Source organism: Bos indicus x Bos taurus, chromosome 6 (genome assembly GCF_003369695.1).
Source record: "Bos indicus x Bos taurus breed Angus x Brahman F1 hybrid chromosome 6, Bos_hybrid_MaternalHap_v2.0, whole genome shotgun sequence".
NCBI lineage: Eukaryota > Metazoa > Chordata > Mammalia > Artiodactyla > Bovidae > Bos > Bos indicus x Bos taurus.
The window spans coordinates 115,413,923-115,432,385 of record NC_040081.1 but is presented as its reverse complement, the minus strand read 5'-3'; the positions used below and the strand labels follow the sequence as shown (position 1 = coordinate 115,432,385).

The window sequence follows — 18,463 nt, the reverse complement described above, 5'->3', positions numbered from 1 at the left end:
AAAAATACCCAAGATATAAGTAACAGCTGATTGGAAACTTTGGAAGGGAATAACTGTGGACTCAATGACAAACAGAAACTATGAGAAATGAAAACTGACGTTTCCAGTCCTGTGGCCACTGCTGAGTTTTCCAGATTAGCTGGCATTTGAGTGCAGCACTTTCACAGCATCACCTTTTAGGATTTGAAACAGCTCAACTGGAATTCCATCACCTCCACTAGCTTTTTGTTTCTAGTAATACTTCTTAAGCCACTTGACTTTGCATTCCAGGATGTCTGGCTCTAGGTGAGTGATCACACCACTGTGTTTATCTGGATCATGAAGATCTTTTTTGTACAGTTCTTCTGTGTATTATTACCACCTCTTCTCAATCTCTTCTGCTTCTGTTAGGTCCATACAGTTTCTTTCCTTTATTGTACCCATCTTTGTATGAAATGTTGCCTTGGTATCTCTGATTTTCTTAACGAGATCTCTAATCTTTCCCATTCTATTGTCTTCCTCTATTTCTTTGCACTGATCACTGAGGAAGGCTTTCTTATCTCCTTGCTATTTTTTGGAACTCTGCATTCAGATTAGTATATCTTTCCTTTTCTCCTTTGCCTTTCACTTCTCTTTCCTCAGCTATTTGTAAGGCCTCCTGAGAAGCATTTTGCCTTTTTGCATCTCTTCTCTTGGGGATGGTTTTGGTCACCACCACCTACCTGTACAGTGTTACGAACCTCCATCCATAATTCTTTACGCACTCTGTCTACCAGATCTGTTCCCTTGAATCTATTTGTCACCTCCACTATATAATCATAAGGGATTTTTTTAAGGTCATATCTGAATGGCCTAGTGGTTTCCAAGTTTTCATCCTAATCCCAAAGAAGGGCAGTGCCAAGGAGTGTTCAGACTACCACACAATTGTGCTCATTTCACATGCTAGCAAGGTAATGCTCAAAATCCTTCAAGCTAGGCTTCAGCAGCACATGAATTGAGAACTTCCAGATGTACCAGCTGGATTTAGAAAAGGCAGAGGGACCAGAGGTCAAATTGCCAACATCCACTGGATCATAGAAAAAGCAAGAGAATTCCAGAAAAACATACGCTTCATTGACTATGCAAAAGCCTCTGACTGTGTGGATCATTCTTCAAGAGATGGGAATACCAGACGATCTTACCTGCTTCCTGAGAAATCTGTATGCAGGTCAAGAAGCAACAGTTAGAACCGGACATAGCACAGACTGGTTCCAAACTGGCAAGAGTACGTCAAGGCTGTATACTGTCAGCCTGGTTATTAACGTACATGCAGAGTACGTCATGGGAAAGGCCGGACTGGATGAAGCACAAGCTGGAATCAAGATTGCCAGGAGAAACATCAACAACCTCAGATACGCAGATGACACCACCCTTATGGCAGAAAGCAAAGAGGAACTAAATAGCCTCTTAATGAAAGTGAAAGAGGAGTGAAAAATCTAGCTTAAAACTCAGCATTCAAAAATCGAAGATCATGGCATTCAGTCCAGTCACCTCATGGCAAACAGATGGGGAAACAATGGAAACAGTGTCAGACTTTATTTTGGGGGGGCTCCAAAATCACTGCAGATGGTGACTGCAGCCATGAAATTAAAAGATACTTGCCCCTTGGAAGAAAAGTTATGACAAACCTAGACGGCACATTAAAAAGCAGAGACATTACTTTGCCGACAAAGGTCCTTCTAGTCAGAGTTATGCTTTTTCCAGTAGTCATGTATGGATGTGAGAGTTGAACCATAAAGAAGTCTGAGTGCTGAAGAATTGATGCTTTTGAACTGTGGTGTTGGAGAAGACTCTTGAGAGTCTCTTGGACTGCAAGGAGATCCAGCCAGTCAGTCCATCATAAAGGATATCAGTCCTCAATACTCACTGGAAGGACTGATGCTGAAGCTGAAACTCCAATACTTCGGCCACCTGATGTGAAGAACTGTCTCACTGGAAAAGACCCTGATGCTGGGCAAGATTGAAGGCGGGAGGAGAAGGGGACGACAGAGGGTGAGATGGTTGGATGGTACCACCGACTCGACGGACATGACTTTGAGCAAGCTCCAGGAGGTGGTGACGGACAGGGAGGCCTGCGTGCTGCAGTCCATGGGGTTGCAGAGAGTTGGATGCGCCTGAGCTGAAGTGATGCATTAGTTTTCTGGGGCTCCCATAACAAAGTGCCACAAACCACATGGCTTAGAAATGTATTCTCCAGGTTCTGGAAGATTTAAATCTAGATTTCAGGTGTTAGCAGAACTGGTTCCTTCTAGAGGTTGTGAGGAGAACCCTCTTCCTTGCTGCACTCCCAGCTTCCTGTGGTCACTGGTGTGCTTGGTGTCCTTGGCTTATCCATACATCAGTCCGGTCCTGGCCTCTGTCCCCATATGGTGTTTTCTCTCTCTCGTGTCTCTCTCTTGCCCTTTGCTTATAAGGACGCAGGTCACTGGATTTGGAGTCCACCCTAATGCAGCAGGACATCACCTTAGATTACACCTGCAAAGACCCTCCCTGTTTCTAAATGAGGTCACATTCACACATTCTGGAGATTAGGACTTCAACATTGTTTGGTGAACTTATTTTTGGAGGGAGACACAATCCAACTCAGCAGGTTTTCTTAATCAGCTTTTCCATTTGCTGAAAACATACAGGAATACCACAGATGTTTCATACATTCAGACATCTTTGTCTCTTGAGATTGTTGACTTCCCGATTAAACTGTTTTCTGAAGGCCCCTGAGGGTTTTCTACATACACCATCTGTCATCTGTGAGTAGGGCCAGTTTTATTTCTTCTTTTCCAGTTTTTCTAGTCTTCACTTTATTGCCCGATTGCTCCTGTACCAGGGGGAACTGCAGGAATAAGTGAGCACCTTGCCTGATGGGGCCCTCCTCAGGGAGAGCACTCAGCATGTCATCAAGTGGAGAGTTGGCTGCAGGTCTTCCGGACACACAGCTCTGTCAGACAGAGGACACTGCCCTACTCCTCGTTTGCTGGGTGGTGGTGGCGTGAGTGGGTATTGAATTTTGTCATATGCTTTTTTTTGCTTCTGTTGAGATGATTATATGGATTTTTTTTGTTTGGTCTGTTGTTATGGTGCATTATTTTTTTAATGTCAAGCAATCTTATATTCCTGTAATAACTGCACTTGGTTATGTTTTTAGGGTTTTTGCCTCTACGTTCGAGAGTCATCTGTCACTTTCCTTTGTGCCCGATCTTCCTCACGTTTCAGTGTCATAGAATGAGTCAGGGCGCACTCCTACTTGGTCTCCTGAGTCTGTAGGACATTGCTATGTCTTTCTTAGACGTTAGGAAGAATTCACCAGTGAGTCACCTGAGACTCTAATTTCCTTTGTGGAAAGACCTTTAATTCCAGCTTCAGTCTATGTAAGTGACATAAGGCCGCTCAGGTTTTCTGTTTGTTCAGTTTTAGGAAGCTGTGTGTTTGAAGGACTTGATCATTTCATCTAAGTTGTCACATGTATCAGCTCCATAAACTCTTCATAGCGTCTCATCTGTTTAACATCCTAGAGATCTATAGTGATGCTCTTCTTTGACTCCGGATTTTAGCAATTTACGTTTTCTTTCTTCATCAGTCATGCTCTGGGCTTATCGGTCTTATTACTGTTTAAAAGAACTAACTCTCGGCATTGATGATTTTTGTCTGTTATCCATTTCATTGATTCTGCTCTTTTATGATTTCCTTCCGTTTTCTTTGGGCTTAATTTGCAGTTCTTTCGCTAGCATCTTGAGTTGAGCACTTGGATCGTTGAAGTCTCACCTCCCTTCATCCTAATACACACCTTCGGCGCTGTTACACTTCCCCTGGTCACTGCTTTCGCTGTATTCCATAATTTTTAGCAACTTGTATTTTTATTTATACTCAGTTCAAAATATTTCCAGTTTCCATTGTATTTATTTTCCCCATGGATCATTTAGAAATATGCTGAGTTTATTAGTTATCATTCTGTTGCTGAATTGTGGTTTAATCTCAGTGGTCAGCAGTCACAAATTCAGTGATTAGGCTCTTTGGAATATTGTTGTGACTCACTAATTTGTCTCTCTTGGAAGCATTCCGTGTACACCTGAAAAGAATTACAGGTAGCGCTTGTTGAGTGTAACTTCCATTCTACATATGAATTAGGCCAGGTAGATTATTTTGGTTAAATCTTCTATTCCTTACCGATTTTTTTCCCTGCTTCTTTCAGTTACTGAGAAAGGTGTGTTAAAATCTCCAACTATGATTATGTATTTAGTTCTTATGCTTTATATTGCTATTATTATTAGCTCTGTGCAAATCTGGGTATATTATATACCCCTGATAAATTCACACTTTTATCGTTGTGTGATGTTGATCTTTATTTCTGGTCATATTTTTTGTCTTAAAGCACACTGTTCTTGGTTGATGTTGGCGTGGTGTGTCTTCATCTTTTCTGATGGGCACACAGGCAAGACTTATTTTTGTCCACTGTGACAATGGTCGTTATTCAGTCAGAGGATTTGGTCAGTTGATTTATTGCCACATATGTTGGGATTCTTATCCCCAACCAGGGATCAAACCGCAGGCCCCTGCATTAGAAGTAGAGTCTGGGGGCTTCCCTGATGGTCCAGTGGCTAAGATTCCACGCTCCCAATGCTGGGGGCCCAGGTTCCATCCCTGACCAGGGAACTAGATCCCACGTGCCACAGCTGAAAGTTCACAGGTCACAACTAAAGGACCCGAATGCTGCAGCGAAGGCTGAAGACCTGCGGTGCTGCAACCGAGACCCGGTGCAGCCAAGCAAATAGTTAAAAAAGTAGAGAGTCTTAACCGGCGGACTGCTCGGGGAATCCCTCTGTAACTTTTTAAGTATTTCCGTCACTGCTTCGGTGGTTTCCCTAGAGATTATAATATGCTCCTGTGATTCATCAGTCTACTATAAGTCAATGCAGAGGCCTTATAACCTGTAAGTGTGCAAGTTGCTTAAGCCTCGTTGTTGACAATCGTCGTTACTGTCAACAATCTGCTCCCCCACCTAAAAGTTCTCGCGGTTGTTTGCATGTCTGAAAACCTTCAAGACATTATTGTTTTAAACAATCAGTAGTCATCCATGTCTACTCATCCCCATGCTCTGCCCTCCTTTCTGTATTTTTATCCAGAATTACTTCTGACCAGCCTCAACAATCTCCATAGTATCCTTATTTCTTTTAGTACCATCTGCTGCATATACTCCAGTACTCTTGCCTGGAAAATCCCATGGACGGAGGAGCCTGGTGGGCTGCAGTCCATGGGGTCGCTGAGAGTCAGGCATAACTGAGTGACTTACCCTTCACTTGTCACTTTCATGCATTGGAGAAGGAAATGGCAACCCACCCCAGTGTTCTTGCCTGGAGAATCCCAGGGACGGGGGAGCCTGGTGGGCTGCTGTCTATGGGGTCGCACAGAGTCAGACATGACTGAAGCGATTTAGCAGCTGCTGCTGCATATGCACCTGGTGAGCCTGTACTTGTGTGGCTGTGTCTTCACGGTGCCTCTTCCCCCACGTGTCTAGAATTTGTTACTGTATAGTGGACTCTGGATTCTGTTACTTGTGTCTGAAGAAAAATGGGTTTTGTCCAGCAGGCCTGTGGATTACTGGTTGGCTACCTAGAAGAGGGCGACGTTTTCGTTTTGCCCTAAGATGTCAACTTTACTCCTAAAATGTGGCCCCTTGAGGGTTTCAAAGGAAAACCGAGGATGCAGCTACCCCTTCTAACCCTGAGGGACAGCCGCTGGGGCCTCTGCTCCGCCCGTCCTGCCGTCCAGCCCTGTCCCTGCCGCAAAATTCATAGAGTCTTACTCTCAGCCCCTGCCCGGTTCAGGATCAGCCAAGGATCTGAGTGCTCCCCTCCTGTGGCTCCTTTCTCTCCAAGAAGCGCTTGGGTGTCTGCCAAGTCCCCAGCTCCTGAGGACAGAGGCTCCCCGTGACGCTCGAGACCGACGGCTTCCAGTCAGGCTCGTGGACGCTGGAGGGGGCGTGGGGAATCCCACAGAGGAATGGACACCTCAACTCCCCTGGGAGGAAGGCAGAACCGGAGAAAGAGACCGCATGCACTCGCGTGGCGGCAGCTGCTCCAGGCGGAGGGGACTGCAGACCGTGGGCCGGGGGCCAGCAGCAGGGGGTTCATATCCCAGCTGTGTCCCCTGCTGCTGTGATGCCTCCCCGCCTGCACTGAGGGCGAGAGGAACCCCTAGCCTCCTGGCTCTCCTGACGGTTAGCAAGGTGATAGGCCCCGTGGCCCTGCGCTGCCCTGCAGGGCTCTCCTTTGCACTCAGCCTGTCCTCGACTCCCGTCTGGGCTGGACGACTGGGCTCTTCAGGCCCCAACAGGCAACAGTCTGCAAGCATGTCTCCTCGGCAGCTAACTGAGGCCCAGGTGGAAGTGCGGCCAGGCTCCTACACCCCAGTCCCCCACACACATTCAGGGCAACCACTTAGCAAGTCCCTTTATTACAAAATCGTCACATGATCACGTGTTCAATTTCTGGGGGTGTGGCGAACACTAGGGCAGCGCAGCGAGTCTCAATGCAGCTCAGTGCTCAGCTCCACGACTCCCAGGAGGCGTCGTGCTGGCCGGCGAGAACGCCCATGGCTGTCCACTCGTGGCCTCTGCCTGGCCGCTTGGGAGACCAGCTCCAACCCCTACCTCTGCCGCCAGCCCCACCGCAAGTTCCCGCTGACCCGAGAGTGGCCGAGACAGAGGCTCAGAAGTACCCCCAGCCTGTGCTGGGGGCCCCGATCCTGATGTGGGGCGCACCCGCCACCGGGCTCACTGGCAGCACTCGGCCACGTGCTTGAAGAGCTCCTCGCCCTGCTCGTCGCTGAAGCACCGCAGGCAGTGGGGGCACTGCAGGTCCCCCTGGCCTCTCTGGGTCACTCCCGAGCACCCGCCCTCTGCGGCGAGGTCCAGCCACTGGGATCCCGTCCCAGGCCTCCGGCCACCAGCTGCCACAGGCTCCGAAGCGTCGGTCTCTAAATACCTGGGAGATCTGCTCCCTGTGTGAATCCGGCAGGAGACTGGCTCACGAGAATCCTAGAAAAAGGCAGGCGTCCGCTCCCGAGGCTGGTTTCGGCTCCAGCGTCTGGAGCCGCGTCCATCGCTGTGCAGGACCCGCACCTTTGCTCTGCCTGGGGCCGAGGCTCGAACGAGGACGTGCCAGGGACGACTGAGGGGTCCGGACCCCCCGCCTGTGCCCACGAGGGGGCCACCCCATCACGCGGCACGGAGGGGCCGTGTGCAGGAGCTCCCAGTCGGGGCACGAGCTCAGGACAGGCCGGCGGACGCCACCCTCCGCGCGCACACAAATGCCACCAGGAGCACACAAATGCCACCAGGAGGTTTCCGGGCACTGGGCATGGCGGCCCTGCCTGGAGCGGAACCGAGGCCTTGGCAGCCGCAGGAGAGCTCGAAATGCGTGAAAGAGAAACGAAGACGACTCCCGCCCCGGGCCCGAGGAAACCCCGGCTGTACCTGTCTCCAGGACGCCTGGCGCTGCAGCGAGGCCACCTGCTCCTCCAGCTCGTGGATGCGGCTCTGCGCCCGCTCCCTGTCCGCCCTCTCCGACGTGAAGTCGTCTTTGTAGGCGAGGATCTGCGAGAGGGCACGCCCTCATCAGGAGGCGGCGGCCCCGCCCCCCGCGTCAGGAGGATGAAGCCCGTCCCCCTATCCCCTCAGGAGGAGGAGGAGGCCCCGCCCCCCGGCGTCAGGAAGAGGAGGCCCCGCCCCCCGGTGTCAGGAGGAGGAAGCCCGTCCCCCTATTCCCTCAGGAGGAGGAGGAGGCCCCCCCGGTGTCAGGAGGAGGAAGCCCGGCCCCCTATTCCCTCAGGAGGAGGAGGCCCCGCCCCACTATCCCGTCAGGAGGGGGAAGCCCGTCCCCCTATCCCCTCAGGAGGAGGAGGCCCCGCCCCGCTGCGTCAGGAGGAGGAAGCCCGGCCCCCTATCCCGTCAGGAGGCGGCGGCCCCGCCCCACTATCCCGTCAGGAGGAGGAAGCCCATCCCATCCCTTCAGGAGGAGAAGGCGGCCCCGCCCCCCGGCGCCCACGCTGTGGCCGCACCTGCTGCTCCAGCATCTGCACGCGCTCCAGCGCTGCGTCCCGTGCGCTCCTCGCCGCAGCCAGCTCCCGCCGCGCCTCCGCGCAGTCATCCATCTTCTCCTCCAACTGCGCGTTGAGCCGGGAGACCTCCTTCCGCATCAGCTCGGGCTCCAGGGGGACTTGCAGGCCCTTTAGCTGTGCGTGGAGCCCCCTCACGTACTCGTCCCTGCTGGCGTCGTAGCGCTGCCACCTGGCATTGAGGTCCTCGACCTGGGGGCCGGAAAGCGCCCTCGAGCCCGCCCGGAATACGAGACCCGTCCCCACGTGGAGGCCGGCTGCGCCCACTCTGGACGGGGGTGGGGGGGGGGCGGGACGGGGGGAAGCACCCGGACGCGGTGACGGCGAAGTCGCTGCCTGAACGCTGGATTGACAGTGATCCCTGCACCTCATTTAGCAACACGCGAATTAACTTCGGAGTGGAGGACAACCGGATGTGCTCAACACGTCCTTTTGGGCAAACGTGTCGGGCCTTTGGGGACCCTGTGTATCTGCCGAAGCGACCTCAGGGCAGGGGAGACCCCTGGGCATAGCAAGGGGAGGCCCCTCACCCGCTCGGCCCGAGTGCGATCTCAGACACTCACGTGAGTCACCTTCTGCCTCAGCACCCGGTTCTCCTCCCGTAACTTCTCAACCACCGCGTGCACAGAGGCGTCCCCTTCCGTACACTTGGGCTGCACAAGAAAGGGACCAGAACCCGTGTGACCGCACCTTCCGTGCGGGCACCGAGTCGCAGACGGCCCTGCAGCCGCCCTGCCCCTGCAGCAGGTGCAATGGAGACAGGAAAGGACAGGAGCTTCCAGAGGGGAGGGTGGTCCTGGCCCCGCCCAAGCCCACCCCACAGAGGGGCCAAGCCTTGCACCGTCTCCACGCCCGAGACCGCCCAGCATCACAGGGCTGGGGCCAGGGTGGAGTTGGGGCAGGAAGCCGAGCTCGCTGTAACCAAAGAACTTCCCGGCCCAGGGCCCATGGCCGCCAGGAGCAGACCCCTCCTTCGGGCCCGCTGTCCCTCCCGTTGGGTGTGTCAAGATGACCATGGTCAGCTTCAGGGGCTGACTGTCTACAACAACCTCCCCTGGGATTGCGAGGCTGGTGGGATTCACCTCTAGAAGCCCAGGCGTGCTGACCCAGTCCCAGCAGGGTGGGCGGGGCTAACCGAAAAGCCATCAGAAATTCAGTCATTTAACAAACCCGATGGATGGCGGTGACATTTTTGTGAGAATTCCCCTCGAATGACAAAGGAACTGCGTGTGCTAACCTGGCGGGCTTGGGAAACCCCGCTGACTCGGCCAAGACCAGCGCTGAGAAATGACGCCTGCTTAGAGCCTCAGCCCAGGCCAACCACGACCGGCTTTCAGATCCCCAGAGAGAAAGGGCCCCATGACTCAGAATCATACGAGTCCACGGCCTGCCCGGAGAGCACTCTGGTTTCTCAAATGTGCCCTGTTCTTTCTGAGGTTCCTTTTTCATGGGATTCTCAGACCGAGGCCCTCCCCCACGCCCGGCCGAGCTGCTGCTAGGGGACTGCAGGGCTCGTCCCAACAGCCCTACATCACAGGGTGCGGTTCTCGACCAAGCTGTCAGCCCCTGCACCACCACGACCCCACAGCCCCCGGAGGAGCCCCCTGATTTCTCAGGTGGGGGCTTCCTGATGCTGAAACCCACCCACTCCCCTGCACCCACACTGCTCTCCCCCCATGGGCCCCGTCCCAAGTAGCTCCAGGCAGGAGGCACAGCACCAAGCGGGGCCCCGTGTCCTCCCTGCCCAGGCCTGAGGCCCCATTCAGGGCCACCTCCCCACTGGGCCCAGGGGCAGCTGCAGGTCCGCTCTCCTGTGACATCCTGCAGGCCCCACCGTCCTAGAGGAAATCCCCAGAAGGGCGGGCGGCCAAGACCCTCCCCGTGGCGCAAGGCGAGGCCTGCTGACCCCAGGGCCTACCTCGGGGCTCTGCTCCCCCGCGGTCCCCTGTCCCCCCTGGCGTTCATCCAGACACTTGGCCAGATGCTGGCACATGTGGGCCGTGGCAGCCAGGGTCCGCCGCAGCTGGTGGGTCTCGTCGGCCAGGGAGCGACACAGGACGTGGCTGGCGGCCCGGGCCCGCTCCTTCTCCGCCACACTCCTCCGCAGCAGGGCCACCTCCTTCTCCCGCTCGAGCCCCGGCTGGCTCAGGAGCTGCTGCGCCTCCCGCTCCTTCTCCTCCAGCTGCTCCGAGAGTCTCTCGATTTCCTAAGGGGAAGATTTAAAAGCACAACTGATCTGACTGCAGTTGGAGAATACTCTTGAGAGTCCCTTGGACTGCAAGGAGATCCAACCAGTCCACCCTAAAGGAAATCAGCCCTGAATATTCGTTGGAAGGACAGATGTTGAAGCTGAAACTCCAGTACTTTGGCCACCTGATGTGAAGAACTAACTCACTGGAAAAGACCCTAATGCTGGGAAAGACTGAAGGCGGAGGAGAAGGGGACGACAGAGGATGAGATGCTTGGATGGCATTGCTGACTTGACGGACATGAGTTTGAGCAAGCTCCAGGAGTTGGTGATGGACAGGGAGGCCTGGCATGCTGCAGTCCATGGGGTCGCAAAGAGTCGGAAACGACTGAGCAACTAAACTAAACTGATCTGACTGAAAGAAGCAGCATCAGAAATAAACATTCACAAAGTGAAGACAGGCACAGACGCCCATCTGTACGGGCGTTCATTCGGAGGCTGGCTTCTGGATGGATGATTAACTCAGGAGTTTCAGCCCCAAAAGTTATACCTGAAACGTCATCTAAAATTCCGATTTCAAGAGCAAACTCGTAAGGTTAGATTTTACATCATCAAATTACTAAGTGTGGCAATCGCAAACCTCTTGAAAGAAAGAGCAGAAACTCCCCCGCAGTGGGCAACCCCCAAAGCCACGCCCACGTTCTCACCCCGACACCTGGGAACGTGACTTCATTTAGCTCCAAAGAGCTGTTCAGTCCGTGAGGATGTAATTAATTAAGAGGAAGGCATGCTGGATCTGATGGACCCTGATCCAACGTCCAGTGCCCTCATAAGAGGCGAGTATGGACACGTAGAAGAGGCTGCGTGTGGCGAAAGGCAGAGACTGGACTGTCCACACCCAGAGGACGCCAGGGTGCCAGCAGCCACTGGGAGCTGAAGAGGACCCGCCCCACACCCTGGTTCAGGGCTTCTGGCCTTCAGAGCAGCGAAGATCAAGGATCTACTGCCTTTGTGCTGTGCACACTAGCTCATGCCCAACTCTGTGATTCCAGGGACAGCAGCCACCAGGCTCCTCTGTGCATGGGGTTCTCCAGGCAAGAGTACTGCAGTGGGTTGCCATGCCCTCCTCCAGGGGATCTGCCTGACCCAGGAAGCCCAAGTCTCTTGCGTCTCCTGCATTGGCAGGTGGGTTCTTTACCACCAGCGCCACCAGGAAGCCTGCCTATTACTGCCTTAGGCCACCCAGCTGATGTTAGAACAGCTCTGGGAAGCTAGTATCCCCGACCACAGTCCTTTAGATGCCGCTGGCTTTCAGCACCCCCAGTTGGGTTCTGCACTCGGCTCTGTGCTGTCCCACTTTCAGAGTAACGTCCACCGTAACGAGCATGCGAGGGAGGTGCAGCAGGAGGAGCCCGTCCATCCTACACGGGGGAAACAGCTTCTGGAAAGCCAGGGTGGAGACTGAGCATGCACGGGGAGCGTGGCAGGGAGCATCGGAGCTCCGCTCACGCTCACGCTTACACGAGGGACCAAGGACCTCCCCTCCACTACTCACAATCTGGCCAGGGGTCTCGCCAGGGTGCTGGCACGCGTCTGTGGCACGTGTATTTTGCACTCAGGGGTCTGACAGCACTGTCCTGGTGCCCTGCTTTTCTGCTCCTTGGTAAAATACTGTGTCCCACAGCAGCGCACAACCTGCCTGTTCTTTTCAACTACAGCCTGGAGCTTAAGCCAGAGTGCAGGCTGACCAAGCACACGCCTCCAGCTGGTGTGCCTCGTGCAGACACAGCCACGGGATACATCCCTAGAAGGCGCGTCCCGTGCAGACAAGCCACGGATACATCCCTAGAAGGCGCGCCCCGTGCAGACACAGCCACGGGATCCATCCCTAGAAGGCACGTCCCGTGCAGACACAGCCACGGGATACATCCCTAGAAGGCACACCCCGTGCAGACACAGCCACAGGATACATCCCTAGCAGGCACGCCCTGTGCAGACACAGCCACAGGATACATCCCTAGAAGGCGCGCCCCGTGCAGACACAGCCACGGATACATCCCTACAAGTCTCAAGGCTGGGTCTGCCCAAGCCTGGGGTTAGGAAGTAATTGTGGGGATGTCCCTGTTGGTCTAGTGGCTGGGACTCCAAGCTCCCAATGCAGGGGACCTGGGTTCCATTCCACGTCAGGGAACTAGATCCGACATGCTGCAACTAAGACCCAGCACAGCTAAATAAATAAAATATTAGAAAAAAGAACTGATGGGGTGGACCTAGAGGCAATCATACTAAAGTCAGAAAGAGAAAGACAAATACCATATATCACGCATACGTGGAATCTAAAATATGACACCAGTGTTCCCACCACACAGAAACAGAGGACACTCTGTGGTTGCCCAGGGGGAAGGCGAGTGGGGAGGGCTGGGGTGGGAGTCTGGGATTAGGAGAGGCGGACAATTAACAGAGAAGGAGCAGACAAGGCCCTACTGTGGAGCGCAGGGAAGTGTACTCGGCATCCTGCGGTAAACCACACGGGCAAGGATACGAAAGAGTATACACCATATACATACACACACATGCATGGGCTTCCCTGGTGGCTCAGACGGTAAGAATCCGCCTGCAATGCAGGAGACCTGGGCCAGGAAGATCCCCTAGAGGAGGGCATGGCAACCCACTCCGGTATTGTTGCTCGGGAAATCCCATGGACAGAGGGGCCTGTCTACACTTTATGGGGTTGCACAGAGTTGGACACGACTGAGCGACACACACACACGTATGTATACATACACCGTTTTATATATATATGTATAACTGACTCAATTTGCTGTATAGTAGGAATTAATGAAATACTGTAAATCAGCTATACCTCAATAAAAGTAAACAACTGGGGGACTCAGGAGCACGGCCAGGCTCTGGGTCCCTCCCTGGGCCCAAACCCACATCCGTGAGGCGAGGGCTGCTCCCCCAGCATCGGTCATGCCCCATCCACAGATAACCCCAGCCCGTGACGGCAGTGCGCTAACCAGGTGACCAGAAAATACTCTGAAAGCCTCGTCCTCATTCTCTCGGGGAAGTTTTTTCGCGCACCTTACAGGATCTATTTCTCGACCAGGGATCGAACCCAGGCCCTTGGCAGTGAAAGCACAGGGTCCTAACCACTGGGCCACCAGAGCTCCCTCAGGGAGCTTTAAGAGCACCCTTTTCCCCATTTTCCTCGGACTTTGCTCTAGAAGTGAACAGAAAGACAAGAAGGGAAACTCCATTAGAAGAATCAGTCGGCCTAGCTCTCTTGGGAAAGGCCTCGGGGAAGGCCAGGGACTCACTCATGAAGGTGGCGAGGGGACAGCAGGTGGCCGTGAGGGCAGCGGGCGGGGAAGTGAGGTCAGGCCCTGGCAGATGGGCCATGTCCAGCACCAGGTGGACGGGAAATCAGGACTGGCGACAACGGGTGTGACAAGCGCCAGCGGATCAACTTCAGCAGCAGGGCTCTTGCCCAAAGGCGTCCGGCGCTGGCGCGCCATCAGCCCATCATGCCTCACTGCCCTCTGACCTCACGGGCATTACAGCCAAGCCGGGCAAGGCCTGTTCTTGGAAGGCCACTACTTCATCCTTCCTTTGGGCCCTGATGACCTCATCGCTGGGCTGAAGGAGGAAAAGAGGCCTCTCTCTGGACCTGGCCAGAGGGCATCAGAACCTCCTCCCAACACACGGCCCTCCAGCACCAGGCCGGCCCTGCAGGCCCCGTCCAGGGCCTTCCAAGCCTGTCCACACAGCTGGGGCCGCCGGCAGGTGCCAAGGCACTTGGTCTGGGTGAGCCCCAGAAGGTGAAAGTGAAGTCGCTCAGTCGTGTCCGACTCTTTGCAACCCTGTGGACTGTAGCCCACCAAGCTCCTCCTTCCATGGGATTCGCCAGGCAAGAATACTGCAGTGAGTTGCCATTTCCTTCTCCAGGGGATCTTCCCGACCCAGGGATCAAACGCAGGTCTCCTGCACTGCAGGCAGACGCTTTAACCTCTGAGCCACCAGGGAAGCCCAACCCTGATGGGAGGGCAGGCTCTCTCTGCAGACTGTCCCGGCAGCACTGAACCTAAAAACACAAACCCAGACCCAGTTCTTGGCCTTGGACTGTGTTCCTTAAAAACTGGCCACTTTTGAAGGCCTACCAGCCAATCAAGGCCCCGTCCTGTGCTTTCCTGTGGGAAATACGGCAGGGGCTTCCCTCCAAGGGGACACAGCCCAGGCCAGCACGGCCCAGCCTCCCCGGGCGCGTCTCCCTGTCCAGCAGCACAGCCCTGCGGGGATCCTGTCGCTGCCGGGGGACGGACGTGCCCGAGGACATCGACCACACGTACCCAACTGCACCGAGTTCCCCTCCCAGTGGCTCAAAACCAAATCTGGAGGAATCACTGAGAGCACAGAGCCCTGTCCTGCGGGGACAGTCACCTCCCTGAAAAGCTAACTCAGGTCAGAAGCTGTGACTTCAGCAGGAGCGCCTCTGTCCTTGTCTCTATCTGATACGGAAGAGTATTCACGTAAAACAGAAGTGTTTACGTGTCCTGTATGTGAAAGATATCAATATACATAAACAAATATGCATGTTGTGAATGCAGACAGAAGTCTGTACGCGACACCAGTGCAGGCCAGGCCCCGTGGGGCCAGATTCTAAGGCTCACGGGGGTGAGTGGCCAGGAAGTCAGTGACCGTAAGGAGGCAGCGGCACCGGCTGCCCTGGCCTCTGCCTCCACCTCCCGCCGCCCCCTCACATCCTCTGTGAGGCCGGAGGACTTCGGGCAGCACCTCATCTGCAAGCGTCCTGAGCTGCTAGATGGAGACAGGCCGAGCAACAGCGCAGCAGGAGGTCCCCCGGCTTCAGGGGCTCGTGGGGTTTCCCAAAGACGCTCCTCGCCGCACCCACCCCAGGAGGAGGCCAGGAGGTGTCTGCGAAGAAGACCGGGGGTGCCGCCTCAGGACCGGGGCCCCTTCTCCACCTGCTGACGACACAGACCCAGAGCACCGCACCTGGCCGACGAGGGGGAGGACTGCTCGGATCTGAAGGACACAATGGCTTGATGTTTTGTCTTAAAAATCTTCCTTCAAACATCAGTTTAGAAATGACCTGGCTCTGGCATCCCTGGTGCTCCACAGCTTAAGAATCTGTCAGTGCAGGGGACACAGGTCTGACCCATGGAAAAGACCCCCACATGCCATGGGCCAGCTAAGCCAATGGGCTGCAACGATGAAGCCCGCCCGCTCCGAACCTGAGCTCCACGGCCAGAGAAGCCACCGCAGCGAGAGGCCTTCACCCCACGACGGAGAGAAAGGCCAGAGCAATGAAGAGCCGGCACAGCTGTAAACAAACGCCCAGAAAGAAGGACCGACCTGGCTCACGTGCAGACTTGCCACATTGACAGCCTCACCGCCAGGAACCAGCCAGCGCCTGAGGAACGAGGCAGGCCACTGCAGGCTGCTCCCCGTCCGCCAAGGGCCGCCTGACCTACCGCCCCACAGCCGCATGCAGACCCCAGACCCCTGCAGCCCCCAGGTTTTCAGCACTTGTTGCTCTGAAGTGGGAGGCACACTGGCCCGTCTGGCCACGTGTCCCAGTCCAGTTCGTAACCGTTAGAAACTGCACGCATCACACCGTCTCCGCCTCCATCTTCACGGGGTGTCTTATAAGGATACCAGGCACCGGGGGCCCACCCTAGTCCAGGAAGACCTCACTTTATCACACCTGCAAAAGCCGTACTTCCAAATAAGGTCTCAGTCGCTCAGGCATCTCCAACTCTTCGCAAACCCATGGACAGCAGCACGCCAGGCCTCTCTGTCTTTCACCATTTCCCGGAGCTTGCTCAAATGCATGTCCACTGAGTCAAAGATGTCGTGCAACCATCTCATCCTCTGCCACCCTCTTCTCCTGCCTTCAATCTTTCCCAGCATCAGGGTTTTTTCCAGTAGGTCAGTTCTTCACATCAGATGGCCAAAGTATTGGAGCTTCGGCTTCAGGATCAGTCCTTCCAATGAATATTCAGGACTGATTTCCTTTAGGATGGACTGATTGGATTTCCCTGCAGTCCAAGGGACTCTCAAGAGTCTTCTCCAGCACCATCAATGCTTCAGGGCTCAAGCCTTCTTTATGGTCCAGCTCTCACATCCATACATGACCACTAGAGAAACCATAGATTTGACTACAGGAACCTTTGTCAGCAAAGTAATGTCTCTGCTTTTTAATATGCTGTCTAGGCCAGTCATAGCTTTTCTTCCAAGGACCAAGCGTCTTTTAAAAACTTTCATGACTGCAATCACCATCTGCAGTGATTTTGGAGCCCAAAAAATAAAGTCTCTCATTGTTTCCATTGTTTCCCCATCTATTTGCCATGAATGAAGTGATGGGACCCAGATGCCATGATCTTAGTTTTTTGAATGTTGAGTTTTAAGCCAGTTTTTTCACTCTCCTCTTTCACTTTCATCAAGACTCTCTTTAGTTCCTCTTTGCTTTCTCCCATTAGGGTGGTGTCATCTGCGTATCTGAGGTTGTTGATATTTCTCCCAGCAATCTTGATTCCAGCTTGTGCTTAATCCAGCCCAGCATTTCACATGATGTACTCTGCATATAAGTTAAATAAGCAGGGTGACAATATACAGCCTCAACATACTCTTTTCCCAATTTGGAACCAGTCCGTTGTTCCGTGTCTGGTTCTAACTGTTGCTTCTTGACCTGTATACAGCTTTCTCAGGAAGCAGGTAAGATGGCCTGGTATTCCCATCTCTTGAAGATGATCCACACAGTCAAAGGCTTTTGCATAGTCAATGAAGCAGGTATTTTTCTGGAATTCCTTTGCTTTTTTATATGATCCAATTGATGTTGGCAATTTGATTTCTGGTTCCTCTGCCTTTTCTAAGTCCATCTTGTACGCCTGGAAGTTCTTGGTTCATGTACTGTTGAATAAAGCCTAGCTTGAAGGATTTTGAGCATTATCTTGCTAGCATGTGAAATGAGCAATTGTGCAGTAGTTTGAGCATTCTTTGGCATTGCCTTTCTTTGGGATTAGAATGAAAGCTGACCTTTTCCAGTCCTGTGGCCAACGCTGAGCCTTCCAAATTTACAGACACATTGAGTGCAGAACTGTAACATCATCTTTTAGGATTTGAAATAGCTCAGTGGAAACTGATCACCTCTATCCACTAGCTTTGTTCGTAGTGATGCTTCCTAAGGCCCACTTGACTTCGCATTCCAGGCTGTCGGCTCTGGGTGAGTGGTCACGCCATCGTGCTTGTCTGGGTCGTGAAGGCCTTTCTTGTGTAGTTCTTCTGTGGGTGCTTGCCACCTCTTCTGCTTCTGTTAGGTCCACAGTTTCTGTCCTTTATTGTGCCCATCTTTGCATGAAATGTTCCCTTGCTATTTCTACTTTTCTTGGAGAAATCTCTAGTCTTTCCCATTCTCTTGTTTTCCTCTTTCTTTGCATTGTTCACTTAAGGCTTTCTTATCTCTCCTTGCTAGTCTATAGAACTCAGAATTCAGATGACTTTCCTTTTCTTCTTTGCCTTTTATTTCTCTTCTTTTCTCAGCTATTTGTAAGGCCTCCTCAGACAACCATTTTGCCTTGTAGAATTTCTTTATTTTGGGGATGGTCTTGATCACTGCCTCCTGTACAATGTCACGAACCTCTCCGTCCATAGTTCTTCACACACTCTATCAGATCCAATCTCTTGAATCTATTTGTCAAATTTCCATTGTATAATCACAAGAGAATTTATTTAGGTCATACCTGAATGGGCTAGTGGTTTTCCCTACTTTCTTCAATTTAAGTCTGAATTTTACAATAAGGAACTCGTTATGTGAGCCACAGTCAGCTCCTAGTCTTATTTTTGCTGCCTGTGTGGAGCTTCTCCATCTTTGACTGCAAAGAATATAATCAATCTGATTTCGGTATTGACCATCTGGTGATGTCCACGTGTAGAGTCGTCTCTTGTGTTGCTGGAAGAGGGTGTTTGCTATGACCAGTGTGTTCTCTGTTAGCCTTTGCCCTGCTTCGTTTTGTACTCCAAGGCCAAACTTGCCTGTTACTCCAGGTATCTCTTGACTTCCTACTTTTGCATTCCAGTCCCCTATGATAAGAAGGACATCTTTTTTTGGCGTTAGTTCTAGAAGGT

At 53.2% G+C, this 18,463-nt stretch overlaps 1 protein-coding gene across 1 annotated transcript in view; it reads right to left on the bottom strand.

Annotated features, from left to right (window-relative positions):
- Positions 1 to 6,444: 6,444 nt before the first annotated feature.
- TNIP2 (TNFAIP3 interacting protein 2) overlaps positions 6,445 to 18,463 on the bottom strand; it is a 28,016-nt gene continuing 15,997 nt past the window's right edge. Inside the window, exons 2-6 of the mRNA XM_027545368.1 lie at positions 10,046 to 10,333; positions 8,691 to 8,780; positions 8,071 to 8,319; positions 7,487 to 7,606; positions 6,445 to 7,048 (exon numbers count right to left, since the gene is read on the bottom strand). Coding sequence (XP_027401169.1) covers positions 6,785 to 7,048; positions 7,487 to 7,606; positions 8,071 to 8,319; positions 8,691 to 8,780; positions 10,046 to 10,333 — 1,011 coding nt within the window. The 3' untranslated portion in view covers positions 6,445 to 6,784. The remainder of the gene's footprint in view (positions 7,049 to 7,486; positions 7,607 to 8,070; positions 8,320 to 8,690; positions 8,781 to 10,045; positions 10,334 to 18,463) is intronic.